General features: G+C 60.9%; 2 protein-coding genes across 2 annotated transcripts in view; both read left to right on the forward strand.

Moving 5' to 3' along the window:
* The window catches only part of PDPK1 (3-phosphoinositide dependent protein kinase 1), a 31,444-nt gene extending 29,548 nt beyond the window's left edge, over positions 1-1,896 (forward strand). Inside the window, exons 13-15 of the mRNA XM_004373407.3 lie at positions 46-282; positions 1,110-1,239; positions 1,832-1,896. Of these exons, the coding sequence (XP_004373464.1) occupies positions 46-282; positions 1,110-1,239; positions 1,832-1,896 (432 nt within the window). The remainder of the gene's footprint in view (positions 1-45; positions 283-1,109; positions 1,240-1,831) is intronic.
* Positions 1,897-4,519: 2,623 nt separating this feature from the next.
* On the forward strand, positions 4,520-21,038 carry KCTD5 (potassium channel tetramerization domain containing 5). The gene is made up of 6 exons (XM_004373183.2): positions 4,520-4,820; positions 12,740-12,848; positions 13,314-13,405; positions 14,826-14,921; positions 16,133-16,258; positions 19,472-21,038. Exons 1-6 carry the CDS (start codon positions 4,569-4,571, stop codon positions 19,499-19,501), a joined length of 705 nt encoding a protein of 234 aa, XP_004373240.1. The 5' UTR covers positions 4,520-4,568; the 3' UTR covers positions 19,502-21,038.
* The last annotated feature ends 6,172 nt before the right edge of the window (positions 21,039-27,210 follow it).

Raw genomic sequence — 27,210 nt, forward strand, 5'->3', positions numbered from 1 at the left:
CGGGCGGCCGTGTGCTCTGTCGGCGCGCCCTCGCTTCTGGCTCAGCCTGACCCCGCGCGGCCCGGGCTGCAGGCTCCCCGCGGTCCTGGTCCTCATCGTGTGGGCTCAGGCGCCGTGTGCCGAGGTGGGGACGCGGGTTGTCAGGGAAGCGGTCAGATCTCAGCCCAGGGGACGGCACACCTGGAAGGGAGTGAGCCTGACTGGCACGACCCTGGTCACGTCACAGGTGGTCCCTGTGAGACGCAGGCAGAGCAGGCCCCCTTGGGGCCTCCCTGTGGGGCAGTGAGACGTCCGGCCTCTCCTGTCTGTTGAAAGGCGTTAATGGGGCCCGCGCTGGTTAAGCAGGGCTGAGAGGAGCCTGGGTCGAGCAGGTAGAGCCGTGCCCTTGTCCTGCACAGCTGTGGCCACTTGTTCTGCACAGCCTGACACCGAGCTTCTCATCCCCAGTGGGGCTGGCCACTCGTCCCGTAAAGAGCTGATGTTGTCTGGAAGGAAGTGTTACCATTGCGTAAAAGAGGCGAGAACCACCCCCCACACACCTGTGCCTGAGCACACCTGGTCTGAACCCCACACACACCTGTGCCTGAGCACACCCGGTCTGAACCCCCCACGCACCTGTACCTGAGCCCACCCGGTTTGAACCCCACACATACCTGTGCCTGAGCACACCTGGTGTGGCTCCCTCTTTTCGGGTGGTTTTCCTGTGTACTGCTGTTATACACACAGTCCAGAACTTGGCTGTTTTATTCCTTGCCCTGCTCAGGCAGAGAGGACTCGGTGGTCTAGCCGACTCGGCTGGTCCTTCCTCTCTCTGTCCCAGGTTGTCCCCAGAGGCAGCCCTTGACACCAGTGTTCACGGTCGGCTCCCAGACCGGCTCTGAGTTGGAGGCCCCACGGGAGAAGAAGTTGGCGATTTCCCTTAGATTCTCACAAAGTGGCAGGAGCAAAAGACTCAGAAAAGGTTCCCTCGCCCCCTCCCCTCCGCCTGGAATGAGCCACGTCTGGCCCTGGGTGTCAGGCCAGGCCACTGGTGAGGGAGGATTTCCCTCAAGCACCTCGCTGGGCAGCAGGGGAGGCGGCCGTCATACTGGCCTCTGCCCCTCTGGCAGCCCCACTACCTCCTGGGCGTCAGCCTGAGGCTCAGAAACGGTCAGGGTGGAGCTGGTGGCGCGCTGAGCTGCGTGGACTGCCCTTTGCCTGAGCTGACGAATGCTAGCCTGTCTCTGGGTCCTCCCACCCGTGAGCCCCTCTCCCCTCGCTGGTTTGGAAGGCCCACACTTGCTGTTTCGTGCCCTGTGCTTGCTCCTGTCAGCTTTCATTTGATCCAGCCCCTCCCTGGAGCCGTAGTTCTGGCACCCAGCTGCCTTACATTCTCAGATGTGTATGTGGGTGTCTCTGCACAGATGTGCACGCATGGAAAAATAAATGTGGGTGTTACCTAGGTATAACAGATTCAGGACGCGTGTGTCTGTGAGCAGGCAGGGACATCCCCACAGTCTGAGCGAGAGGCAAGGAGAGTGCAGGGGCAGCTGGCTAGGACGAGGCTGTTCTTTTCCTTTTTGTGGACCACAGACGACCATGCTCAGTGCCTGTGGACACCAGGCCATCCCGCCCCTGCTGGGTAGTGCTGCTGTGAGGCTGCCGTCTCGAGCCTGTTAAAACCATCTTTAGGAAAGGTGGCTGGGAGGAGCCTGTTCACCTGCCCCAGCGCTCTTCTGGGCCACTCTGTGGCATCGGTGGCTCAGGCCTGGCAGGATTGCAGATGAGACAGCCCTTGGCACAGACCCCAGGGCCCTCCAGAGGTTCGGGGTGAAGCTGTGGTCTCTTCCAGCCCACGTTGGTGTTCTGAAGTCAGCTGGAGGCTCGCCGCCAGAGGGGACCGCTGTGGACTTGTAGGCGTAGGTCCTGCCATGCGTCCCCACGCACACTGGTTATCTTTGCTGACCAGCCTGGGATCATACAACGTAGATCGTTCTGCATCCAGTTTTTTTTCCCTTGATATTTTAAGCATTTCCCGTGTCATGAGCAATTCTTCAAAATCATGGTTTTAAAGATTGGAGAGTTTAATGGTTGTAAATTTCATCACGATCTGCCTGGCCATTTCCCTGCTGTGACACACTTGGGTGGTTTTGTTTTCTCACCGTGTAATAATGCTCTGATGAATGGCCTTATAAACCTTTGATTTTCACGTATTTTTTCCCCCTTAGCTTCCTAGAAGTGGTATTTTTGGGTTAAAGAGTTTGTTCATTTTAAAAGGTGGTATTCTCTCTCCCTCTCTTCTTGATCTGATGCTTCACTGCTCAGAGTCCCAGTAACAGCCTCCTCAGTTCTGTCCTGCAGATTTTATATAGGTTTCTGTAAGTCAGATGTTCCAAAGAAAGTTCGAATAAGCCCGCTCTTTTTTTTTTTTTTTAAATGCTAAAAGGTCATTGCTGCAACCCATCCGTGACAGATCTTTCTGAAAGTTACTCTCCTTGTTTTCACTGGAAGGGTCCGGCTGTGCCTGCATGCTAGTTCTCTCCTTTTCTCCGGCTTTCACGTGCTCGGCCATCTTTTCAGAATCCTGTACTTGGTGTCCACAATGGTACTGAATTTACATCTGCGCAGTCAGCAGAGATACAAAGTGTTGAACTGGCCTTGCCACGTGCTCAGTGGGTGATTTGTTATTACACATACTGACTCAAAGTACATTGGACTATTTGGAATCAGAAGAGCCTTTATGCTCGAGAAAGAAACCATGTAGACTGGTTGGGTTTTACAGTGGTGTACTTGCCCCTCTGCTCTTCGAATTGTGAGGTTTGGTCAGAACATTTTAGTGGTCCAGTGGAGCACAGCAGCCTGGTCGTTTTTCCATTTTAGAATATGGTTGTCCCGGCTGGTCTGACTCTAGGGGCTCCCCCCTCCCCCCGCCCAAAGTGCTGAAAGTTGCTGGCTGCCCTCAAGTCCAGACCATCCAATCTGGTTTCATTCTTAACTTCTCCACTTCAGTGTGTGAGTGTGTGAGTGTGTGTGTGTGTGTGTATGTGTGTGTGTGTGTGGCGGTGTGGGAGGGGGCATCGATTCTGATGGTAAATATGCATGCCAGGTTTATCTGGGCACTGTGCTCGGTGGCACTTAGAGGCTGTGGTTGAATTATGCAGAGTTAGGTCCCCTCACCCCCTGCTGGCCCACAGACCAGGCAGTACAGGCCGCACCTGCTCTGACAGTAGGGTGAAGGTACTAGGCTTTGAGATTTTGCCATATACTTTTTCCCATTTTGTTTCTTTTCATCCCTTCACCTAACATGAACTGGAGGTGACTCGAGTAGGTGTGGCCTCTGCTTCTTAGGCAGCATACCTGGCAAGTGTCGTCCTATCAGGCTGGGGTGGAGGCTCACTGGCCCAAGATGGCAAGGTTGTAGGTCAGCCTGCCTGTGGAAAACTGGTCAGGGGAGGATGCTGCTTCAGCCAAGAGGAGTTGTATCCGTAGCTCAGACAGCCATGGTGGACAACTGAACAAGCCTACCAGTCTACCTGAATTTCCCCGTAACTCACTTCTTCAATATGAAGAAACACCAAACTTGATGTACAGAGAGCTTTTTACAAAAGGCAAACCTTTTATAGCTGTGTAATCCACCCTAGTCTAACCTGTCTGGCTGAATGACATGAGCGGGGGTCATTTTGCTGGTGAAAAGCCTCTATTATGACCACGAGTTTGATTGGACGTTGGCAAAATTAAATCGTGGCAGTGTTTAGAGCTGCTGTAGCTGTTCCTTAACAACCTAAAATAGTGTGTTAGCTGTCGTTCAGGTTGGTGGCAGTCAGTTAGAACATGTGTAATATTCTCTACCTGGTCTGTAGCTGTAACTGTGATGTACAGGCAAAGCAAAAATTTTAAAAAAAATTATGAAAACAAATAATGCAATGATATTAGGATATACACTTTTGTATTTTATTCTTCTATAAGGTTATTTGCTGACTTGTTGGCCTCTAGTTCAGTCTGTGTTATTTAAATTCTAATATATGAATTATTTGGATTGAATTCATGTTCGAGGCCACGTTGTTGTATGTATTGATGTACAGCCTTGAATGTGAATAATTATTGTAAACTATATTTTACAACATTTTTTCTGGCTTTATTATATAAATTTTCTATTTGGTCAATGATTTAATCATATAATTTAATGAATCTGTTTATTCTCTTCTTTTTTTTCCCAAGTATTTGTGCTTTAGATGTAGTGACCGGATGATGAATTTTCCACGTATGCTCAGTAGTCTTGTAATAAAATAGGCATGTAGAGGTGTAGACGTTCGCTGGCGTGGCTCGTGTTCATTTGAGGGGTCGCGGATCGGGAGTCGGGCGTCCACGCCGCCCAACCCTGCTAACCCACCCCGGTCCACGCCATGGCCCGCTCCGGCCGGAAGGGGGCACAGCCTATCGCTTTTCCGGACCGGAACTTCCGCCTCTCGCGTGACGCCGGGGCGGGCGCGTTACGAGGGCGGACCCGTGGGCGGGACGGAACCTAGAGGACCGTATTAAAGGCCGGACGCTTCCGGTGGAGGGGAGCTGTGGCGGGGCTTGCTGGGATCATGGCGGAGAACCACTGCGAGCTGTTGCTGCCGGCCCCGGGCGGCCTCGGGGCGGGGCTGGGGGGCGGCCTGTGCCGCCGCTGCAGCGTGGGGCTCGGCGTCCCGACCCAGCGCCCCGGCAGCGTGTCCAAGTGGGTCCGGCTCAACGTCGGCGGCACCTACTTCCTCACCACCCGGCAGACGCTGTGCCGGGACCCGAAATCCTTCCTGTACCGTTTGTGCCAGGCCGACCCCGACTTGGACTCGGACAAGGTGAGGGCCGCGCGGGCCAACCGCGAGGGTCGGGGCCGCTCCGCCCGCGCCGCGCGCGCACCCCCGCCCCGCGCTCCGAGCCCCGCGCTCCGTCGTCACCAGGGCGACCCGGACCCCTGACGCCCCGTCCTGGGCCGGGGAGGGAGAGGGCGGTGCCCCGGCGCCCACCGCCCTGGAGGATCCCCAGGCGCTTCTCCTCGGGGCGTCGCTCCGCAGAGCCTGGACTTTGCCGCGGACCCACTTTTCCGCCCTTTCGCCCCGGGTGTGTGAGCTCCCGCTCTTCCCCGTCCCAGTGTCCTTCCTGGCTCTGCAGACGGACGACAGCCGTCGCGTTCTTCTCGTCTCCTTACCTTGCGGACGTTTGGCTCGGGGGCTGATCCGGGTGACTTGCATTTAGAGAGTTGGCGCTCCGTTCTCTTAGGGACGTAGCCGCTCTCAGAGGGGTGGTTTTTCCAAGGGAATATTGCTCATATTGAGGGGCGGCTTGGAGGGCCCCATCAGGGGGCAGGTGGGAAATCCCTTTCTGATTAACTTAGTTTTCCCATTGCCCTCGCAGAAGGCTAGGAATTTTGAGTTTTGCAGCTCGTCTTTCGTCCAGTTAAAGGCTCCCACTGTTGTGCAGATTGTAATAGAAACTATCTTGATCATGACCTTTGCTTTACCAGAACCGTGTGGCCGAGGGAGAGCGTCTCTTGGGAACGGGACAGGATTGAAACTCAGCAGAGGCCCTGCTGGAAGAATCGTTACCTATATTTATTCCAGGCAGTTCCCAAGCCTTATGCTAACTTTACTGGGTCTTTCAGTTGAGCCGACTTAATTGCACTTGGCTATATGCCTGGCCAGCCGAGCATGAGGCTTCCCAGAAAGGCTCAGATCCTTCTTTGAGTTCAAGAAGCCTGACAGAAACCCTCCTCAATGTGCCATAACCCTCTAATCAGGAAATGAGGACTCTTTACGTTACCGCAAAACCACCCAGCCCGTCAGAAAGGGGGGTTTGAGATGCCAGCACTCCTGCCCCCCGCCCCTCGCTATTTCCATTGCTCCCCACTCTTAGAGAATGGCCTCCCAGAAGGCCACAGCCGTCTCCCGGCTAGAAACGGGCCTTTGTTAGCTGTGGTTCTCCTTTTACAGTGTGGGTGTGTGTTTTACTGGCTTGTTTTTCTTTTTAAACGGAGGAGCTCACTTGCATTTCTTCTCAGCGAGCCCTCCTGGGTTGCCTGTCAAGTCAGCTTTTAAATTGCTCCTGTCCGCTGGGCTGTCTTGAGGCAGTGTCTGTGTTCTGCTCTGGAACAATCGATCCAGAGGCTCATTAGCTTGAGTTTGCACGGCTAAGTCGATTCTTTATTTTGATGTTTCTTAAAACTACTTAAAAAAACTGTGCTTTCCTGTAATAGGAATGCTTTGAGGGAGGTGGTTGGTCTGTCAGAATCTACCTGTGCTGGCAGTTCCCTTTTTCATCATCATCCAGCCGATGACGTTTGATTTCCAAGTGGTAAAACCAAAAATTAGTCCTTGAAGGTAACACCGCAGATGGTCTGTCTCCTAAAGCAGCTGATAGTGAATAAGGGTCGGATTTAGTCCCGGTGTGACTTTGCCGGCAGGAGTGATGCTGCCTCACATAATCACGTTAGTGCAATGGCTTACTTCACGGATTTCGTGTGTGTGTGGTTTTTTTTTTTTTTTTGGTTGTTGTGATGAAAGAATGTCCCAGGAGATTCCCTCCTAGATTATTAAACCCTGAGTGAAGGATCTGAGGATGAGGGTAGAGGGACAGGGGTGTTGGGGGGAATGGGGCGCCATTAATTACATGATGGCAGACAAACAGGATGTTGATTCACGGGTAAACCTCACCATCGGGATTAATGAGCGGATACCTGGCCGATGGCCCCATTCCTGAACTGCAGCGCGGCCCTGGCGGAAGGTTTTCTGCCCACCTGGCGCCTGCGCTCAGCGCGCACCTGGGCTTGCAGGCTGTGGCGCCGTGGCTTGGCGAGGGGGCTGCCTGGGGCTCGGGGCTCGGCGAGGGGGCTGCCTGGGGCTCGGGGCTGGGCGAGGGGACTGCCTGGGGCCCGGGGCTCGGCGAGGGGGCTGCCTGGGGCTCGGGGACTGCCTGGGGCCCGGGGCTGGGCGAGGGCTGCCTGGGGCTCGGCGAGGGGACTGCCTGGGGCCCGGGGCTCGGCGAGGGGCCTGCCTGGGGCTCGGGGACTGCCTGGGGCCCGGGGCTCAGCGAGGGGACTGCCTGGGGCTCGGGGCTTGGCAAGGGGGCTGCCTGGGGCTCGGGGACTCCCTGGGGCTCGGGGCTCGGCGAGGGGGCTGCCCGGGGCTCGGCGAGGGGCTGCCTGGGGCTCGGGGCTCGGAGCTGGGGCTCGGCGAGGGGCTGCCTGGGGCTCGGCGAGGGGCTGGGCGGGGAGATCCCAAGGGGGAGGAGTTCCCACAAACCAAAGACGCGGAACCTTCCAGGAACCTGGTGGAGTTTGGAGGTCACTCGGGAGTCGTGTGGGCGGCTTCCAGAGCGCGCTTTTAAACGCTGGGTGTCTGTGATGAGCGGCCGCAGCGCCGCCATGTGAGAGGGGAGGAGGAGCGCTTTTTACGGAAGTTGACGGATAGGTTGTTAGGAGGGTGGCTGTGCGGCCCGAAGTCGGGAGCTGCGTGCCCGGCACATGAGGCTGCCCAGCCCCACGTCTGCGCCTCTGCCAGGGCTGCGACTGGCTCGGTGGCCGACTTGCTCCCCTCATCTTCTTACGCCTGCCCACCATGCCCCTCTGTGTGGAGGGCGGGCCCAGGGCCACCACCTCCCTGAAAGGGTCTTTCTAGACAGCCCACGTGTGTGTGCTGACTTCCTCCTGGGACTTCCTCCAGCGGGAGCAGCTGGGCTGCGCATTTCACCATTTCACGCCGGGCGCATTTCACGCTGGGAGCCGTTCAGTCTTGCTGTCGGCTGTCCTGTGTCTCTTGGCCCCTCCCTCCCTCCCAGGCGCCTGTGCTAAGTGCTTTGTAAACACGTGCTGTGGGACTCATTTGGCTGATGCCTCTCCAGTCCACGGTGCCGTCCACAGCCTGTTCAGTGAGGGTGTTGTCTGTTGCCAAGTCAGCCCCGCAGGAGTGTGGGGGTGCTTCAGGAGGTAAAGGGAGCCAGCTGCTTGCCCTGTGGTTGGAAACTCGCAGGTTAAGGAGGGTTTAAGGAGGTTCCGCCCTGCAGTGAAGGAGGCTGATTGCACGCAAGCGTTGGGCATGTGCGCAGGGTCGTCTCCGGCTTCAGGGGTGCGGTGGCAGCGGCAGATGGGCCTTTTGGGGGTGCTGCAGCCAGGAGGTGCTCCCGCAGGCAGGCCCTGTGCAGTCCTCTGCGCGTGCCCGCTGGGGGGCGTTTGGTGTTGGCCACAGCTTTAGGGTTCGGAACACAGCGAGAGGAGTTACTAACTTGGAGGGAGAGCTTCCTCACCAGATTGGAATGAGCACCCTGTGCTCTGAGAACACCCGGAATAGCTGGACCCCCAGCTGGGGCTGAGACATTTGACTCTTTTCGCTTTGCACTTTGGTTGAGGACAGGACCCTGGACGCTGTTCTTAGCCTTGACCACGGGTACGTGGCTTATTCGGGGCCTGAGTGGGGTCCCCTCCCAAGAGAGGCCGCAGCCCTTCTGTGCCCCAGCTGGGGGCACCTCTTGGCAGGGCCCCCGGGTCTGCACCAGCCCATGAGCCTGTGCGGTGAGGCCTGAGAGGAGGGCTTGCCTTTGGTGGACGAGGCTGTCGGGGTGTCCAGCAGACATGTGGCCTCCAGAGGTGCTCACCGTTGGTCACGCAGGCCCGGAGGAAGTGGCTGCGTGCTACTGGGAGTTCCTTTTTCTGCTGAATGCAAATGCAGCCGCCCCTGCTCTTGCCCAGCAGGCTGGTGGCTGCTCTCACCCAGCCGATGGCGGGGCTTGGTTTAGAGTGGAGGTCAGGATACTGTGGCCCACCCGCCTGTTTTCGCACATAAAGTTTTATTGGAGTGTAGCCACACCAACTCCTGTTCAGCTGCTTCTGCTCTGGGAGGGCAGTGTTGAGAAGTCACACCGTATGCCTGTACAGCCTACTGCATTTGCCATGTGGCCCCTCCCGGAACACGCTTGCCGGCCCCGGGTTCGAGGTGCATGGTGGCGCAGTGGCTGGCCTCGGGCCGTGTGAGCTGCTGGCCATTGTGTGGCCGTGCCCCTAGTGCTCCGTGAGCAGGTGCGATGGCTCCTCTCCAGAACCTTCTCACCACTTTGACCCTCTTAGCAGCCCTGCCTCTGCTGGTTCAAGGACTTTGTCCTGCCAGCAACCGCCCAGCTAAGAGCCTTGGAGTGGGGGAGGCGCCCGCCGGTAGCCCCTCCTGCCCCGCGCGCTCCTTCCTGTTCTTCCATTGAGGAGGCTCTCCTGGGGCTGCAGGGCGCCTGGGCAGCTCCGGCCCAGGGTTGGTGTGGTGGCATTGTGGTGACAGGGAGCCGTGTCCCTTGGTGAAAGAGATAGACTTGGGACTCAGCCTGAGTTTGCCTCTGCCTGCCACTTAACCTGCCGTGTGATTCAGGGCAGGTGAACGCACGTCTCTGAGCCTTCGGTTCTTCTCTATAGAGGGGCATTAGGAAGATGATGGACGGGCCTGGTGCTGGGTCGTGACGGTGAACAGAGACCGCTTTTAGCAGGTTTTGTTGTTGTTACTGTATTTGTTTTTAGAAAGAGAATGTACCAAAGATGTCTTTTTCTCCCCCTCACAATTCATCTTTGGGGACATAAAGTGATACTTGTGAGCAGTGTGCTTCTTAGCCCAAGTAGATACATGAGACTAAATGGGCAGCTCCTGTCCAGGGTGAGATGAGAAGGCAGAGAGGGTCAGGAGCTGGCTGAATGGACACGGGAAATCCAGGGTGGAAAGGAGGAGTGTGCTGTCACAGTTTAGGGAGAGCAAGTAGGGTTTCATAACAATGTGTGTGTAAATTTTTGTATGAGAGACTAACTTGAAATGTAAACTTTCACTGAAAGCACAAGAAAAAAAGAAAAAAAGGAGAGGTCTCAAAAAAAAATCATCTTTAACACCTGTCTCTTAAATGTGTTCAGTCACTATCAGCCTCATGGAGCCAGGCCGTGGAGCTTCTGGGGTGCCGGGGTGCCAGCCTGAGGGCCAGAGGGTGGCTGAGAGGCACGCCCCGGCCTGTCCTCTGGCTTCCCCCAGGCTCCTCTCCTACCTGCAGCTCCCGGCCACTGTGAGGAGACAGAAGACAGGTGGGTGAGGGCAGGCAGGGCACAGCACCCTGGGCGGCTGCTGTGTTTTCCTGCAGGAAACCTGACTGACGCCTTCAAGCCTAGGACCCCTGGCTCCAAGGTCGCAGCACAGTGACCCGTGTGTCTGGGACAGGGCTCAGGACGCCCCAGGCGTGGCTGGCACCAGCCTCGCCCCCACTCCTGTTTCCCAGGCAGTTCCTCTGCCCCCGTGGCCGGGCCTCAGGCCTGTGGCTGGTTTCGCAGGCAGGCTGGGGTGGCGACTGCTGGGGGCAGTGAGCCCAGCGCCTCCTCGCTGCCCACGGGCTGCAGAAGGGAGAGGGAGGAGGTGTGGGTGATTCCTGGCAACGGGCTGAGGAAGCCAGCGGCACTGAGGGACAGCTGGCTGGTGTGGGCGGTGGGCGGCGTGTGGCGTGCGGCGTGAGCCGGGGCCCGGTCCTTGCTCCCAGGGCTTGCCGGTCCCGAAGGCTGGAGGAGACCGCTGGGCGGGGTGTCCAGGAGGACCTGGGTGGCCACGCGTCTCCTCAGGTCTCCATCTGCCGGTGTTCTTCCCCGAGCACACACCCCACCGTGAGCACTGTGGTGGCGGGAGGGCTTGTTTGCTGGTTTCTATGGCTGGAGCATCTCTGGGGAGGAAACCGTCGCAGAAACCTGTGGACGCAGACATAGCCCATCCATGCACAGCTGCCCACACGGGGTCGCACTTGGAGCCTGTGCTGGCCCGAGACAGCGATTCCAGGGGGTCAGGCACAGCGAGGCGTATAAGTAGAATCGTTTCCCATTTGGGATTTGGCGTGGGAGTGGCGCTCTTGACTGGCTCTTTATGGTGTTCTCGGGACCTGTGGCTGTGTAAAGGGGGTGTGGCCTTTTAGGGACCAGCAGCCCTGCCCTTTGCCCCTGATGCTTTGTCGCGGCTCACTTGACCTGGGTTTTCCTCCAGGACTGTGTGGGGAGGTGGCAAGGGCCATGGCCTTGGTGTCCCTGGCGGTTACGAGAGAGGGCCCTGGGGCAGGGCCTCGCTTTCCTGTCGGGAGGGGCGGCTCCCGAGGCACAAGCTGACCGGCCGGCCCAGGAGCAGGGCACTGGGGCACACGCAGTCGGCCTGGGACGCAGTGGCGTCTCCACCTGGGAGCTGTACTTCCCTCTCACGGATGTCACGGTCCAGCTGTTAGCGCAGGCCTGGGAGAAGAGCTGCTCGGGTGGGTGCGCTGCGCGGCCGTGTGAGCAGTGGTCCGAAGAACAAGGGCACCAAAACGTTCACCCGGGGCCCCGTGACAGAACAGGGCTTCCCTTCCCTTCCTTTCTGCCTTTCCCACAGTTTACGTACCAAGCGTGTATTACAGTCCTATGTTGTTGGGTGCTGTCAAGTGATTCCAACTCATAGTGACCTCAGGTGACAGAGTAGAACTGCCCCATAGGGTTTCCTGAGGTAAGCAGTTCGAATCCACCATCCACTCCTCGGAAACCCTATGGGGCAGTTCTGCTCTATCCTGTAGGGTTGCTATGAGTTGGAATCAACTGGACGGCAATAGTTGAATCTCTGTGGAAGCAGATCCCCAGGTCTTTTCTCCCGAGGAGCTGCTGGGTGGGTTTGAACCGCCAACCTTTGAGTCGATCTCTTAACCATTGCTCCATCAGGACTCCTTATAGTTATGTAGTTGGGAGGCTTTCTTTTCGACTGTACAAGCTATATTTAAGATTGCTTCCTTAGCATTTCCCCTGCATCCCAAGGAGCCAGCGTTTGGCCCGCTTGTCTCAGCCAGAACCAAACCAAACCCACTGCCGTCGAGTCGATTCCCATTCATGACGACCCTATCGGACAGAGTAGAGCTGCTCACAGGGTTTCCAAGGCTGTAATCTTTACAGAAGCAAACTGCCACATCTTTCTCCCTTGGAGTGGCTGGTGGGTTCGAATCACCAACCTTTTAGTTAGCAGCCGAGCACTTAACCACTGTGCCACCAGGGCTCTCTTTTGTTTCAGCATTGGCTGTAAAAATATACATCAACCCTAAAGACATTTGAAAAGAAACACTAGACTTAGTGCTTAAGTATTTAATGAGGACCCCTGCCCCACTCTGTCCTCACACTTGGGGAGGGGGCTGCTGATGCCTGAGTCGGTCTGTCTCTGACTCCCAGGGGCCCTGTAGCCCAGATTGTTTCAACATAAAACAGCTTGAACTTGGCTCAGACCTGATACAGCAACAGACTCTGGGAACTGAGGCCTCCATGGCCGGAGCTTCAGCATGGTGGTGGGCGCCCTCCTGTGCTGAGAGCACTGCGCTGGTCGTGGACCCAGGAGACGCACGTGGCCCAGATGCCCCCAGCCCCTGTGCGCGTGGCCTGGCCATGGTCAGGTGCAGAACCTCCTCCTTGCCCCCAGCCCCTGTGCGCGTGGCCCGGCCGTGGTCAGGTGCAGAACCTCCTCCCTGCCCCCAGCCCCCGTGAGCGTGGCCCGGCCATGGTCAGGTGCAGAACCTCCTCCCTGCCCCCAGCCCCCGTGAGCGTGGCCTGGCCGTGGTCAGGTGCAGAACCTCCTCCCTGCCCCCAGCCCCCGTGAGCATGGCGTTGTGGTCCGGTGCAGAACCTCCTCCCTGCCCCCAGCCCCCGTGAGCGTGGCCTGGCCGTGGTCAGGTGCAGAACCGCGTTCCTCCCTGGTCTGACGCTGCTGGGCTTTGCTCTTTGCAGGATGAAACCGGTGCCTACTTGATAGACAGAGACCCCACCTATTTTGGACCCGTACTCAACTATTTGCGACATGGGAAGCTGGTGGTCAACAAGGACCTCGCTGAGGAAGGTATGGGAACAACACCTGCGCTCTGGCCCATTCCCCTCTGGGGTGGGTCCTGGTGGCAGACCCCGGTCACCTGGGCTTTCCTGGGCGGGGCAGTCACAGGGTCTTAATGGTTCACTCTGCCCCGCATCTTCTGTGCGGACAGCAGTCTCCTGCTTCAAAGATGCAGGCCTTCATTCTCCGGGGGGCACGAGGGCTGTGTGGACCCCCTTCCCCCTCCCCCCCTCCCTCCAGGCAGCAGTGGCTCTCAGACACGGCTGGCAGGTCGGGACCCCTTGCGGCGGGGCGCTGGGGGCCGCCGCCGGCACGCACTCCTCTCCTGCGCGTCTGGTTATGCGCAGGTGGTGGTGCCTCCCCTGGCTGCCCGTCCGTCTGAGGGCCCTGCTTCCCCGGGCATCGACCAGTCCGCGCTCCCCCGTCACCCGCCTCTGATTTGGTGGGAATGATGGTTATTTTCCTCTCTTCCAGGGGTGTTGGAGGAAGCGGAATTTTACAATATCACCTCACTAATAAAACTTGTAAAGGACAGAATTAGAGAACGAGACAGCAAAACATCACAGGTGAGCCAGTGACTCATGTTCCGGAAAGTTCCGGGGTGAGGTGTGTGGGCAGGACTCAGCCTCGCCTCTAAGGGAGGCTCTGGATTGAGGCGAGGCCCACCTGGCAGCCCAACCTCCAGCTGTCCCTTAAGGCCACTCCCTCCACAGGGGCTGGCACGAAAGGTGTCTGTCCAGCTCCGTGCGCAGGCTGCTTCGAGGCCCACCAAGCCAAACAGGCCCGGCCTACCCTCAGGGGCCTTGTAACCCGTGGGCGTCATGGCGTGAGAAGGGCCGTGGAGGAAAGGAAGGCCCAGGAGGAGCTCGGGGTGGGGAGGGTGGTGTGGTCCCCACTGGTGGGGACGTCAGGGAGAGCAGCAGGTGAGAGGGGCCTGGGGCAGGCACAGGCCCAGCCATGCTGGCGGCCAGCAGGGACCAGTGAGGCTGGGGCAGGAGGGCCGGGGAGCTGGTGCTAAGGGGGGGCAGAGGGGCCTGTGGTGTGGCCCTTTGCCAGCATGATGAGAACCTCAGCATTTACTGGGCAAGAGGGTGGGGCCAGCGCTCCCTGGGTGCCATGTGCCCCTGTGATGCTGACCCTCACTCGCCCGTCCGTGGCTGCCACAGCCAGCAGTGCCTAGGCCCACGAGGCTGACACTGTTAGAAGTCAGCTGTGCCCGGCACACTCTGCAGAGAGCTCAGACCCGCCAGCCTCTGTCCCCGGGCCAGCGCTGCGGTTGGGAGCACAGCAGCTGATCCCCCTGCGAATCCCCTTCCTGTGGAAGAAGGCAGCTGAGTGGGCAGCATGCTGCCTGCGCACGTCTTCAGGAGAGTCAGTCCACTTAAGACACTTTCACGCCCTGCCCCGGCTATAGTGGGCTTCCCCTCTGGGAGCCAGGCCAGCCTGGAGCCCTGTAAAGAGACTGCCTTAACGCCCCGCCACTTCAGGTTGCTGGTCGGTGGCCAGGTGGGGAGGGTGGGAGACCAGCACCCACACAGCCTAGGCCCTCACCCTGCTTCGGGGCCCCACGCGCTGGCCAGTGGCGGGGGGTGGGAAAGGCCGTGGCTTTTCACCTGGGCTCACCCCGATACTTGCTGGGGAACAAAAGCGAGTGTCCTCACACGTTCATAGCAAGCCACAGGTGCTCTGGGATTCTAGGAAGATGACTCATTTTATTTTGCAATTTGGAAATAGAAATATTTTTGGAAGCGCATAAGGAAGCAGAAAGCAGCAGCTGCTACGGGCTGTTTGGTTTGCATTTGTGGATGTGTCCAGGTTGCTTTGGGCATCGTGACCTGAACCTGGGCGATGGGAGTGCTGGGCTCCCGGCCGTGGGGGAGTGCGGGGCACGGCCGCCCGCTGACCCCGGCCCTCCGCAGGTGCCGGGCGCTGGGCCGTGGTGTAGGGTGCGGGGCACGGCTGCCCGCTGACCCTGGCCCTCCGCAGGTGCCGGCGAAGCACGTGTACCGTGTGCTGCAGTGCCAGGAGGAGGAGCTGACGCAGATGGTGTCCACCATGTCCGACGGCTGGAAGTTCGAGCAGGTGAGGAGGCGGACCCCACACGGGGCACCCGTGACGGCCTCAGCTGCTGATAGATCCTGGCCGTCAGCACCAGTTGGACTGTGTTCAGGCCGCCCCTCTGGGAGACGCAGAGCCCAGGCTGCCCCTCCCCCTTGTTGCCTGTGCCCTGCAGGCTCCCTCAGGTGGCCCCCCCCCGTCGGCCCCCCCGCCCCCCGCCCTGCGCAGGCCTGCTGCGCGCACTGCTCCCTGACCGCAGCCGCGTTCTGGCTCAATAATCCGCCATCAGCATCCTCACCGCCCTTTTAGTGGTTTCCTTTTTGCATTTGGAAAGCGCTTGGCTCTTGGTGTGGCCACGTGGGGGTGCCTGGCCAGAGGGACTTCTCAGGCCTCGGCCCGAGTCCAGCAGGCGCCAGGCCAGGGGTTCCACGGCCCTCAGGAGGCGGTGTGTCCAGAGCCGGGCCATGGGTGGACACGGACTGAGAAGTGGGGGAAGACGGCTCCCTGCACCCGCCTCCCAAACTCAGGAAGCCCTGTCCTCGTTCTTGTCTGCTGGGCTCCCCTCCCACCCCCTGAGGCCTGTCCTCGAGGTCATTGAAGGTCAGCTTGCAGGCCCTGCCTTCTCCTGGGCTCTCACACACGGCCTGGCACGTGTGCGTGCGTGCGTGTGTGTGTGTGTGTGCGCTGTCCAGGAGGAAGCTTCTGTGCCTTCCTCCCTCTCCTGCTTTGCTCCCCCCGCCGGGTCAGCGTCCCCTGGGCCCAGTTAAGACGCTGGGACAGAGGGATGCTGGAGGCCCACCGAGGAGAGGTGAGCCTGTCCCGACACACCCTGGGATTGTGGTTACATGCGCGTGCACGAGCATGTGTGTGTGTGCGCGCACGTACACGCGTGCAACATGGATGTGCATGTGGATGTTTTGGGAGTCTGTTTCCCACGAGTTCATTGAGAGCCTTCCCGGACGTCAGCCCTTGTCCCAGGTGTGGTGTCCCTGCGTGGGTTGTGGAGGCCATGGTGCTCCCCTAACTGAAGTCCCAGCCATGCCCTGCACTGGTGGTAGTGCCTCGGGTGGGCGGCTGGCGGGCTGCGTGGGCCCGGGGTGGGGGCGCTGCGTGGGCCCGGGGTGGGCGGCTGGCGGTCTGCGTGGGCCCGGGGTGGGGGCGCTGCGTGGGCCCAGGGCAGCCTGTTGGCTAGCTTTGCCCCAGGGACGTCATGTGGCCTGTCCCTTGCCTCCCAGCTGGTCAGCATTGGCTCCTCTTACAACTATGGGAACGAAGACCAGGCGGAGTTCCTGTGCGTCGTCTCCAAGGAGCTGCACAACACGCCGTACGGCACGGCCAGCGAGCCCAGTGAGAAGGCCAAGGTGGGTGTGGTGGCTGCGCTCTCCCGGGGGCCTCCCTGGGCTGGGGGCTGTTGGCAGGCCAAGTCCTGAGGGGCTCGTTTTCCTCTGTTCTTGCTGAGCTGTGATGCGCTGCTGCCTTTGGTCGTGATGCTTCTCGGGCCTGTTGTCCGGTGACTTTGCCTCACTTGTCAGCAAGGGTCCCCTGGCTTGAGGGCTCACTGAGGCCCTGTGGGGCCGGGCAGTGGAGCCTCTGCTTTCTCGGGCGACTTAGGTCCTTGTTCCCAGGGGCAGCCTTGATATGAAGTGGCTCAAGGCTCCATGTACGCAGCCCTCCTCGGACTCGTCAGCCTGCTTGTGGGGGGCTATGTAGAAGCAGGGTCCCAGCAGTGTCTGTGACTGCTGCACCCACGGGGAGGGCCCTGGCCAGTCCCTGTGGGGTTGGTTTCCTGAGTACGCTAGGTGCCTCAGGGTGAAGGACAGGGAAGTGGCAGGGGCGGGGCAGCGACCGCTGTCCAGGGGCGAGAGACTCCTGTGGCCCACTCTCAAGCCTGGGGGTCCTTGGCAGAGCGGGAGGTAGGGTGGGCATCTGCAGGGGCCAGCGTGGGGCGTGGCCCAGGTGGAGGCTCGGGTGTTGCGGAAGAGCGTGCAGGAAGCAGGCAGCCCTGCAGGTGGAACTGACGTCCGGAGCCAGGGCGGCCGCCCGCGTGGCTGCTCCTGTGGCCGCCGCCCCTGCTGGAAGCCGCCTTGGCAGCCACTCAGGTCTCCCTCCAGAGCTCGTGGCTCCGTGGTCACAGCTCCCATGGCCGCCACCTGGTGCTGTGCCTCCCGGTGTGAACCGTCCAGCATTCCCCAGTTCACGCCAGAAACGGTGGGAGATGGGGTGTCAGACTTCTCAACTGTGGGGCTGGGTGGGAGCAACCCAGAACTTCACTGAGTGCAGCCGGGGGTCACTGCCCACCATGCCTAGAGGGGTCCCGGCCAGCGAGGTACCTTTGAGGAGAGGCTGGAGCTGAGGGTCAGTGGGTACAGACCCTGCACCCACCGTGTTCTTCTCCAGTGTGGTCTGCACCCTCGAGCAGGGGGGCCCATGCCCCGCGAGCAGAAGGGGTCTGTGCCGCACAGCTGGACCCACCTGCTCCAGAGTTTGTACCCACCCTGTGTGCGTCGCACTGCTGCCTGCATGGGCCGAGACAGTCTGGCGGGTTCCTCCCCCTGCCTCCTGCCCGCCCCTCCCTGACCAAGCCTCTTTTCTCCTGCTGCTGCTGCCGCCTGAGTGAGGAGGAGCTGGGTCCCCGTGGCAATGAGCCCAACTAGCATGAAGGTCATGGTGAGCCTGCGACCTGAGGCCACCGTGCTCCGCAGTCCCCTTTCTTGACCCGCACTGCCGGCCCCACCTACCTTAGCGCCTGGAGCTGGCAGAGACCGCACCCTGCCACCCCTGTCCTAGGCGCTCAGCCTGTAGATTGCAGTAGGAGCCGCCTGGTCGTGAGCGTGCCCTGTACCTGAGGGGCGTCCTTCGCTTCATGGCGTCCCCAGGGCAGAGGGACTCGCTGTACGGATGTGGTGGTCTCTGGGCCTCCTTCCAGCCCCCTGTCATGGAGACTTGACGACCCACCGGCCCTGCGTGCCTGGGGCTGCGGGCAGTGTGCAGCAGGGCCTGGCCGAACAGGCTATAACTGGCTGCACAGAGTGTTAGTGGGGCTCCGGGGCTGCTCCCTGGTCTGCGCCCTCGTTTCACAAACGGAAATTGAGGCCCGTGCCCTCCTGGGGAGCATATCATTGTGGCAGCCCCCTGCTTCCACCAGGCCTGTGGGATGGGGACTCTCAGCTGCCGCCCCACCTGGCGCTCAGCAGGCAGGAGAGCCTGGGGCAGGTGCGTGCCAGCCGTGGGCCTGAGGACACAGCATCCGGCAGTGTGCGGGCGGACCAGAGGTCGGTGGGCCATGGCGCTGTCACTGCCTGGCTCTGTCCAGCTGTAGGCCAAGCGGTGCGTGTGTTTTTAACGGCTGAGGTAAACCCTGGGTTTTGCCTCCCAGCCCTTGGAGAGCACTTGGCCGAGCCCAGGGCTAGCCCGGCGCTGTCCCGCGGCAGCCGTGTGGTTTTCTGGTCGCCACTTCGAAAGTGACCGGGAGCCGGCGAGACTCACGTCAACAACAGGAGCCTGGTCCCAGCAGGGTGTCCCTCAGCACAAGCCGCCAGCCAGCTGCCTTTCTGCCCGTCTCTCACCCGAGGCCTCTGGGTCTGGGGGCCCGCGCAGCAGCAGCTTGTCCCCTTGTGCTTGCTGCACTGGGGGCTCGGCGGGCTCCCACTCCCGGTTATCTTTGGAAGGTCTGCCATCCACCACGCACCGCTGTAGCCCTAACTCCAGGGGGTCTGGGCTGTGAGGGGGTGTTGGGGGCGTGACTAGCCGTGAGAACAGCCCCAAGGACGAAGCCCTGCGGGGTTGGAGCCCGCCTGCCCGCATGTGGGGCGCTCTTGGGGTGCACAGGGGCCGCTGGTCCCTGCAGTTGGGCACAGGTTCCTCAGCAGGGAGGGCCTCAGTGAGCTCTCCGAGCAGGGGTGCTGCCTGGCCCTAGGGAGTGGACCGTGCGACCCCCGCAAAGATCACTGTGGAGGGACCAGTGGGGGCAGGCCCCACAGCGGTGCCACAGTCGGGAGGCCAGCACACCCAAGCAGCCCTGGTGTGCTCAGAGACTCAGGCTGTGGGGACAGAGGGGACAGGCCTCTGGACGTGATGGTGTGGCAGGCTGGGGGGGTGTAGAACAAGAGGTCCCCGCCGCACCTGGTCAGGGGGTGCGTCGGTGAACTGGGTGGCTTCAGGAGGAGCAGGCCTGGAGTCTGTAAGAGGGGAGGGAGCGGTGCTGGCAGTGGCTGTGTCGGGGAAGGAGGGAAGGAGGGGGTTCCTCTGAGCAGGTTGGGGTACCTGAGGGCAAGTCTTGGGTCTGCTGGCTCCTTCTCACAGCTGCCCACACCTTTCTGAGGACAGTTGCCCTGGGAGGAGCCTGTGGGCTGGCATGAAGGGTCTGTGGTCCCAGTGGGCTGTCCCACCTCCAGACCGATGCCCTGTCCAGGCGCCTGTGAGCTGTGGGGTCTGGAGGAGACCCAGGGGCCTTGAGGTCCCAGGTGGTGGGTGTGGCTGGTGCATGGCAGGCCTGTGTCTGGATGGAGGCCGCCTGCGCCCAGGCCCGCACTTCACCCAGGCCTGCTTCACCCCCTGCCCTTGGTCTTTTTCAGATATTGCAAGAGCGGGGCTCAAGGATGTGAAGACAGTATTGACAGGCGAAAAACGTCGTACTTTTCCCGAGATGCAGCCAGCCGCCACGCTGAGGGGGCCTGGCTGTGAGGAGGGGCCTGCTTGTGACGATTTTCTCTAGAGAGCGGGTCTGCGGGTGGTGAGAACAGTGTCCAGGCCGCCCAGGACCTGCCAGGCGCCGCTGACCTGCTGGGAATGACTTTTTTTTTTTTTAATCGTTGAAGATCATTTAAAGGACAACGTTCTTGGTGCTACATAAACAGTCCCTGACGAGCAGCGGGCCCCTGCAGGAAGTAGCTGGTAGTCCGCCCGCTATGGGACACCTGAATCTGGGCGCTCGCCGGCCGTGTCCCTCCGCCTCGCCGGCGGCACCTGACAGGCGGCCTCGCGTCTCCTGCTCCCCACCCTCCCGGCTCTGCGTCCGGCGGCGAGTCTTCCTCTCAGCCACGCTCCGGTCACAGCTGCACGGATGAGCCATGGCGCCTCACTTTGTATTTTCCAGGCGAGAGAACTGTCCCTCTCCCAGCGGGGTGGACGGCCAGCTGTTTTCCTTTTTGGAAATGCCTGTGAGTGCTGCTGCACTCGGGTCGCTCCCGTCGGCCAGCCTGAAGAGAGCCGAGGTTTGCCTCCTCCCATAAACCGGCTCGTGTGACACAGCGTCTGTGGGTGCCTTTGTTCTGCCTGCAGTGGCGTCGGGTGGGGAGAGGCTGCTGGGCGGGAGCCCCGGATTCCTCGGAAAATTCCGGGTGTTTACACACATCACACGTCTCTCTCTCGCCTGCTCTCTCGTTTCCTTTGTCTAACTATGCAGTTCTCTCGTGTTTTCGGATGTACGAGACACGCTGCCTGCACAGGCTTGCCTCACCCAGCGAGCCACTGACATGCCAGGACCCTGCCGCAGACGGCCGTTCACACGCCCCAAGTTCCCTGTGCCGGCGGCAGGCCTCAGAGGTGGAAGGACGTGGCGGGGTGGCCAATTCTGCTTTTCCGGCCCCAGCTCTCCCAGGTGGCCGTGCACGCTGACCGCTGGGGCTGCCACGCGTAGGTCAGAGGCTCCGATGCCCTCTAGTTTCACACGCTTCTGGAGCCTTCTCACCCCGCTCTCTTTTCCTTTGCCAATGACCGGGCTAACCGAGTTGTCCAGCCTCTAGGGCTTACCTCCTCCTTTTGTACGGCCTGTCACACCTTGTTACATGTTTGGCTTACACCGTTTATACGGAACCTTTCTATAAAGCAGATCTAGCCGCTGCCGAGCGCACCCGCCCCGCGGCCCCGGGGGGAGGTGGCCCGTCCTTGGCCCAGGGTCGGGCTCCTTGGGGAGCTGCTGGCCACTTGGCGGCACCTGACTTAGGACAGTGACGTGATAGGTAGGCTTGTGGTTTTTTAATTTAATGACATTAAGACTTAATCCACTAAAATTTATTCCAAGGGGATATTTATACTTTTATACTTTTTTAGGTATCCGTATTTTATCAGCTTACAGTTTAATGCCTAAGTTTCCCCTGAAAATAGCAAATAAAGTTGTGTATTTATGAATGAGCATAACAGCCTGAGTGTCGTAAAACGCCCCGAGAGATCACGGGGTGGCCCACGGCGGCTCCTGTGCTGCTCCAGCCGCCCGGCCTCGGCTCATCCGTCCGTCCGCGGGTCTGTCTGCTGGTGGCCTTGCCCACCTGGTCAGCGTCACACCCCATCCGGGCTCAGCAGAGTGACTTTTTCAGTGCCGAGACCTCCGGTTCCGCTGGTCCACGCATCCGGGGTCTGGCCCCGGGCAGCTGCTCTGGCTCCCCCTGGCGGCCGCTCTGCACAGGTGTCTGGACATCCCTGGAACGCTGGGGCTCCGGGAGGCCTCGCCGTGTCTCTGAGCCCAGGGTCTGGAGCTCCAGCCTGACGGGTGTCTGCAGGCCCCCCGCGCCCCGTGTCCAGCCTGCCCGGGGGCAGGGAACCCAGATTCTGCTCTGTGGGGTCAGCCTTCTGAACAGCCCTGACCTGCCATCTGCCGCCCGCCAGACACCCGCAGAAACCTGCGCCACTCTCAGCATCTGGGGGTCCCGGGGGGCCCGAAGTGTCTCCCTGCATGAAGGACTGATGGACCCGGGTGGTCCAGTCCTCACTGTTTTCACAGCCGCTGGGCTGCTGGGCAGGCAGGGTGCCCGCCACTCAAGGGCCCTCAAGCCCATCCTGCCCACCCTGAGGGGAGGGGCTGTGGTAGGGCCTAGGGGGATGCCCCCTTGTGGGTGCCCAGCACTGGGACGACTCAGCCCCCTTGTGGTGCCTGGCACTGGGGCTCAGTCCCCTTTTGGGTGCCCGGCACTGGGATGACTCAGCCCCTTGTGAGTGCCCGGCACTGGGGCTCAGTCCTCTTTTGGGTGCCCGGCACTGGGACGACTCAGCCCCCTTGTGAGTGCCTGGCACTGGGACTCCTGTGGGCTCATGCCGGGAACTGTCCACGCTCCATGGGGGCTGGCACCACTGTTTCTCAACCCCCTGCTTCCTGCTCCTTCCATCCTCCCCAGCGCTGGAGGCCGAGGCTGGCTGGAGAGGCCGTGTTGTCCACCCCAGCCTGTGCCTGCATCCCTGTGGGAGGTATGTCCGTCTGCATCCCTTCTGTCCATCCGTCTTTGAGCAGAGATGGCAGTGTCTTAGATATGACCCTGGGGGGCAGGGCTGGCTCTCGGGGTTTGGGGGCTTTGATTTGTCCCCCTCTTTGTCTTCCCCTCTTCCCGCCTCCTACCTGCACACCTTCGTCACACCTGAGCTCCAGGTGGTTCTGGGAGCCCCAGGCAGGGCGTGTTGCCCAGGGCCTGAGGTTTGGCTCCAGCTTGGAGCCAGCCTGCCACTTCCGGCGCCCGCAGCTGACTCCTCTGGGGCCCTGAGCCAGAGCTGGGGGCCGGGGCTCCAGCTGGCGCTGGGGGCAGACAGTCCCCCTCCTGGGGCCTTCTAAGGGCTGACCCCCACCTGCGCAAACCTGCACGCGTGCCCTTCCTCCTGCCTCGCCGGCCACTGTGGCTGCTACAGGGGGACCTTCCACCATGGACCCTCTCTGGTGGGGAGGGAAGGTGGCCGCCCTGGGGAGCCCAGCTCCTCCGGGCTGCCCTCCTGTCTGATGGCCAGGGAGCGATCCCCGGCTGGTCTGTTCTCAGGAGAGCTCACCGGAGCTGGAGGGTCCCCCAAGCCCCCGACCCGTCACTCTGAGGCTGCTGCTCCCATCGAAGGGCCCCACCCCGGGAGGGGGCAGCTGGCGTCTGGAACAAGCCTGGCCGGTGTGTGGTGCTTTCTTTAATGTCCTTGTGACAGTAAGCCTCTGCGGGCTGTCAACCACGTGAAGTAAACCTCTTCTCCCCTTAAACGCTTGGTCTGGGCCGGGGTGTTCTCGGTTCCTGAAGACGTCTGCCCGGGGAGTGGCCTCCGTGGGCCTTGGTGGCAGCTGGGAGTGGTTCCTGGCTGGTCAGTGTCTCTCACAACCCGACTCACCCTCCCACCGGCAGGCATGGGGGAGGCAGAATTTGGGTGTGCACGGTCTGCCTGGCGCCTGGCCTCAACCCCCAGCCCTGTCAGCCCCATGCCCCACTCTGTAGTAGAGGCAGGAGGATGAGGAGGGTGGTGGGGGCCAGGGACAGCCGCTTAGAGGGGACAGATGGGGTGATGAGCCCCCAAGAATAGACCCTAGCCCTTCCCCCCTGGCAGTCAGGCTGCACCCTAGGTCTCCCCACAAACACGGTGCCCGCTGGCGCCGCAAAAGGGCTGCCCCACCAGCCAGGGTCCGGGGCTTCCTCTCCAAGACTGGGGCCCTGGGCCAGCTCAGCCAGATGGCCCAGAGCTTGTCCTCAGGGCTGCCCTCCGGGACTCTCAGCCGGTCCTCTCCCCACCCACCCCCCCTTGCTGGGGCTGCAGTGCACCTGCCCCCTGACCCCACGAGATGCAGAGCCCCTGGAGCCCCAGGACGGGGGTCAGCCTGCCTTTGGTCTCAGGAAGGAGCTCTGTAAACAGCCAGTTAGGGAGGGCCAATGTGCCGCCAGCGGGGAGGTGGCCCGTCCTTCCTGCCTGGCAGCAGAGGGGACACGAGGGCCGTGCGCTTGTTTGTTTGTTTGACTCTCCCCCCAGGGCCAGGTCCACAGCAGGTGCTCGCTGAGTGGTTACGGATTCCTTCCGTAAATACCGAGTGCCGCCGCCTCCCAGCACTGTGGCGGGCAGCTGTGCCTGTGTGTGCGTGCACGTGGGTGTGCGTGTGTGCATAGGTGTGTGTGTGCACGGGTGTGTATTCTTGGGCGTGTGTGTGCGTGGGTGTGCATGCAGGTGAGTATGCATGTGTATACACAGGTAAGCATGTGCATGGCTGTGTGCACAGGTGTGTATTCATGGGTATGTGTGCATGGGTGTGTGCACAGGTGAGCCTGTGTGGGTGTGTGTACACAGGTGAGCATATGCATAGCTGTGCGTGCACAGGTGAGCGTGTGCGTGGGTGTGGGTGGGCATAGGCATGCATACGTGTGTATGTGCATGGGTGTGTATTCATGGGGGTGTGTGCACAGGTGTGCGTACACAGGTGAGCGTGTGCGTAGCTGTGCGAACACAGGTGAGCGTGTGCGTGGGTGTGCGTGCGTGCTGCTGGACGGTCTGCCACATGTAGCAGATGCCCCCTGCTTTCAGGAATGGGCCTGCACGAGCAGTGAGTGCTACCCATCTGGCTGTAGAAGGAGAACAGCCGTGGGCAGCCTTCGACCGAGGCCGCATCCGACGCTGCCGGCAAGGCCAGGGTGTGCAGGCGGACGGAGCTGGAGACCTGTTTGCGCAGGACTCGGTGCGCAGAGGGTGAAGGGGTGGTCCAGGCGAGCCTGACAGGGGCTGCTGATTGACAGCTCGTGGGAGGAGCCGGTGGGGCACACTGCCTCCCCAGTCTGTCGCTCTCCCTGGCGCCCAGCCCGGCGGTCCTCCGCAAACACTCAAAGCAACAGGCTGGCACACGGGTGGGAGTAGGGATTGCTCGAGTCACGCATCCGGGGGCGAAGCCTCCTGGGAGGGGCCTGGCTTAGGTGCCCCAGTTGACACTCCAGCCCCTCCTACTGGGAGCCCCGCCCTCCCACGTTTCCCTTCTCCCTCCCAAGTCCGTCTTCTCTTACCCCACCTGGGGCCTCGGTCCCCAACTTACAGCCCTTTCGGACCCGGGACCCAGCCCCTGTCCTCCCCTCAAGGACCTGCACGGCAGCAGGGTCTGATGTTGGGCGTTTATTGCAGGGTGAACATAAATAAAAATGATAGACATGGACGGTGGAGCGGATGGGAGAACTATCTACAAATGTACACGGCGGCCGGCCTCGCGGCGGGCCCGCGACTCAGAGCACCGTGAGCAGGGCCGCGAGGACCAGGAGCGCGGCGTGGCCGCCCAGGCTGGACGCCAAGTTCCCACCCTGCGGCTGCTGGAACCGGGGGTCTCGCCTCTGGCCCCCTCTGGCGCTCGCAGCCTGGAACTGCAGCTCGGGGATGATGCGGTGGATCCAGTCGTGGTGGGCAGTGACCCGGATGTAGACGCCCGGGCGGTTCCGGCGGGCGCAGCCCTCGCCCCAGCTGATCACCCCTGCCTGCAGCCAGGACTGGTCCACGAGGCACACCAAGGGGCCCCCCGAGTCGCCCTGCGAGGGAAGTAGAGGCCACCATCAGGGCATAGACAGGGACCCTCGAGTCCACAGGGACCTGACAGCCAGCCTCTGCAGGTGCGCACGTGTGCACACACACACGCGTGCACACACGCACCTAGACACGCACGCACAACATATACACACGCACAAGTGCACGAACGCGCATGCTCACATCCACGCATGCGTTTGCATACACACCACGCGCACAGGTGCATGTACTTCACCCCGCCCTGTCTCCCTGATTCTCCTGCCTGGCCCTCCCCCGTCAGCTCCCTCCCTAGCACCCATCCTGCGCAGGCCCCCACCCCGCTGCAAGTCCTTCCTTCTCTTGTCTGAGGCGCTGTTTCTCTGGCTTCCTCAGATGCCTGCACGGACTCACCTAGCGGTGTGTGTTAAAAAGGCAGATTCCTGGGCCCTGCCCCAGGCCCATTACATCTGGCTCTGCCGGGCGGGGTGGGCCCAGGAATCTGCTTTTTAAATACAGGTTCCCAGACGGTCGAGGCATAAATGGGTCTGAGAAGCCCATGTAACCAGCGCCTCACCGGGGCTGGACCGGCTCCTCCCATGACCTGGCTAGCGGGCAGGCTGAGCACCTGGCCTACCTTGCAGGCGTCCTTCTTGCCCTCGGCAAAGCCGGCGCACAGCATGTCGTCCTTGATGGTTTGGGGCTGGAAGTCGGAGTCCTTGTCCTTGCTGTAGAGCAGATTGCACTTCTGCGTGTCAATGATAGGCACAGCCAGCTTCTGCAGGACGCGCGGGTTGGGCAGGTGGTCTGGGGAGGGGAGAGGCCGCTGCTGCTCAGAAGACAGTCCAGTCAAGGACCCCAACTCTGCCCCTCCCCACTTCTCGCTCAGAAGACAGTCCAGCGAAGGACCCCAGCTCTGCCCCTCCTCACTTCTCGCTCCGAAGACAGTCCAGTGAAGGACCCCAACTCTGCCCCTCCCCACTTCTTGCTCAGAAGACAGTCCAGTCAAGGACCCCAGCTCTGCCCCTCCTCACTTCTCGCTCAGAAGACAGTCCAGTGAAGGACCCCAGCTCTGCCGCTCCCCACTTCTTGCTTGGCTTTAGATCTTCTCTTCTGGCTCAGGGCTTTGAGGGACAGAGTTCCTTCTTCCCTCCTTCCGAGCTCCAGCCGGGGCTCCTTCTGTCTCCCTCCCTCCTCTTCCCCACGGCTCCTGCTTCTGGGCTTGCAGCCCCTTTCCCAACCCATCCCACCCATTTGAGTAGAGATCACGTACACCCATATCAGAGAAAAAGATCATTGGTTCTGAGTGGCCCCCAAGCTGCCCGGGACCTTCTCTAGGCATTCTCTCCTAGCCCTGCCCCTTTACCTTGCTCACTGGGGCTGCCCCAACCGGTCACGGAGCAGTTCATGCCGGCCTTGAAGACAGAGGGGTCAGGCAGGCACACAGGGATGATATAGTCGGTAAAGGTTACTGCCTCCTCCAGCTCCACCAGGGCCACGTCAGCGCTGGAGGCCATGCCCTGGTACAGGGGGTTGCTCTCCACCCGCTTTACCTGGGCGTACACGGCATGCGGCCCCGGCTTCACCAGCTGCCGTGCCCCCAGCAGGACCCGGTACAGGGACATTTCAGAGGTGCTGGTAGGAGAGAGCAGACAGCAGTGAGGCAGCCCCTCTGGGGCCTAAAGGGGGGTTGGTGGAGGTGGAGGGGAGAAGGGAGGTAGGGAGGGGGCTGGGGCTGCTCCCTTCTGGCCCAGAGTCTGTTTCTGTGCAGACGCTGCAGCCAGGCTGCTGCCTTTAATTCCCAGCCCCACCCCCCTCAGGCAAGTCACCTAGCAAGCTCTCTGTGACTCAGTTTCCTCATCTGTCAAATGGGGACAGTGAAAGTCCCCACCTGAAAGTCCTGCTGGGAGAATTGAAGTTGGCTTGGCTCGTGTCAGCTGTGCCCTTGAGGAGGGGGTAGCTGGGAGCCGGTGGCCCGGGGTCAGGCCCAGCTCTGCCTGTGTACCTTGAGCAGGCGACCTGCTGTCCCTGAGCCCGAATTTCCCGACTTAGAATGTGGGGTTGACAGAGTTGCCGAGCTGTGGGGAGGGGAGCTGATATGCCTGGGAACCCTGTAACG

This window comes from Trichechus manatus, unplaced genomic scaffold (genome assembly GCF_000243295.1).
Source record: "Trichechus manatus latirostris isolate Lorelei unplaced genomic scaffold, TriManLat1.0 scaffold00024, whole genome shotgun sequence".
Taxonomy (NCBI): Eukaryota; Metazoa; Chordata; class Mammalia; order Sirenia; family Trichechidae; genus Trichechus; species Trichechus manatus.

Bases quoted from the DNA above. Each gene is read 5' to 3' on its own strand.
- KCTD5 (XM_004373183.2), top strand. From the start codon at position 4,569: ATGGCGGAGAACCACTGCGAGCTGTTGCTGCCGGCCCCGGGCGGCCTC. The intron at 12,849-13,313 runs GTATGGGAACAA...CCTCTCTTCCAG, and splicing joins CAAGGACCTCGCTGAGGAAG to GGGTGTTGGAGGAAGCGGAA. The intron at 13,406-14,825 runs GTGAGCCAGTGA...GGCCCTCCGCAG, and splicing joins GAGACAGCAAAACATCACAG to GTGCCGGCGAAGCACGTGTA.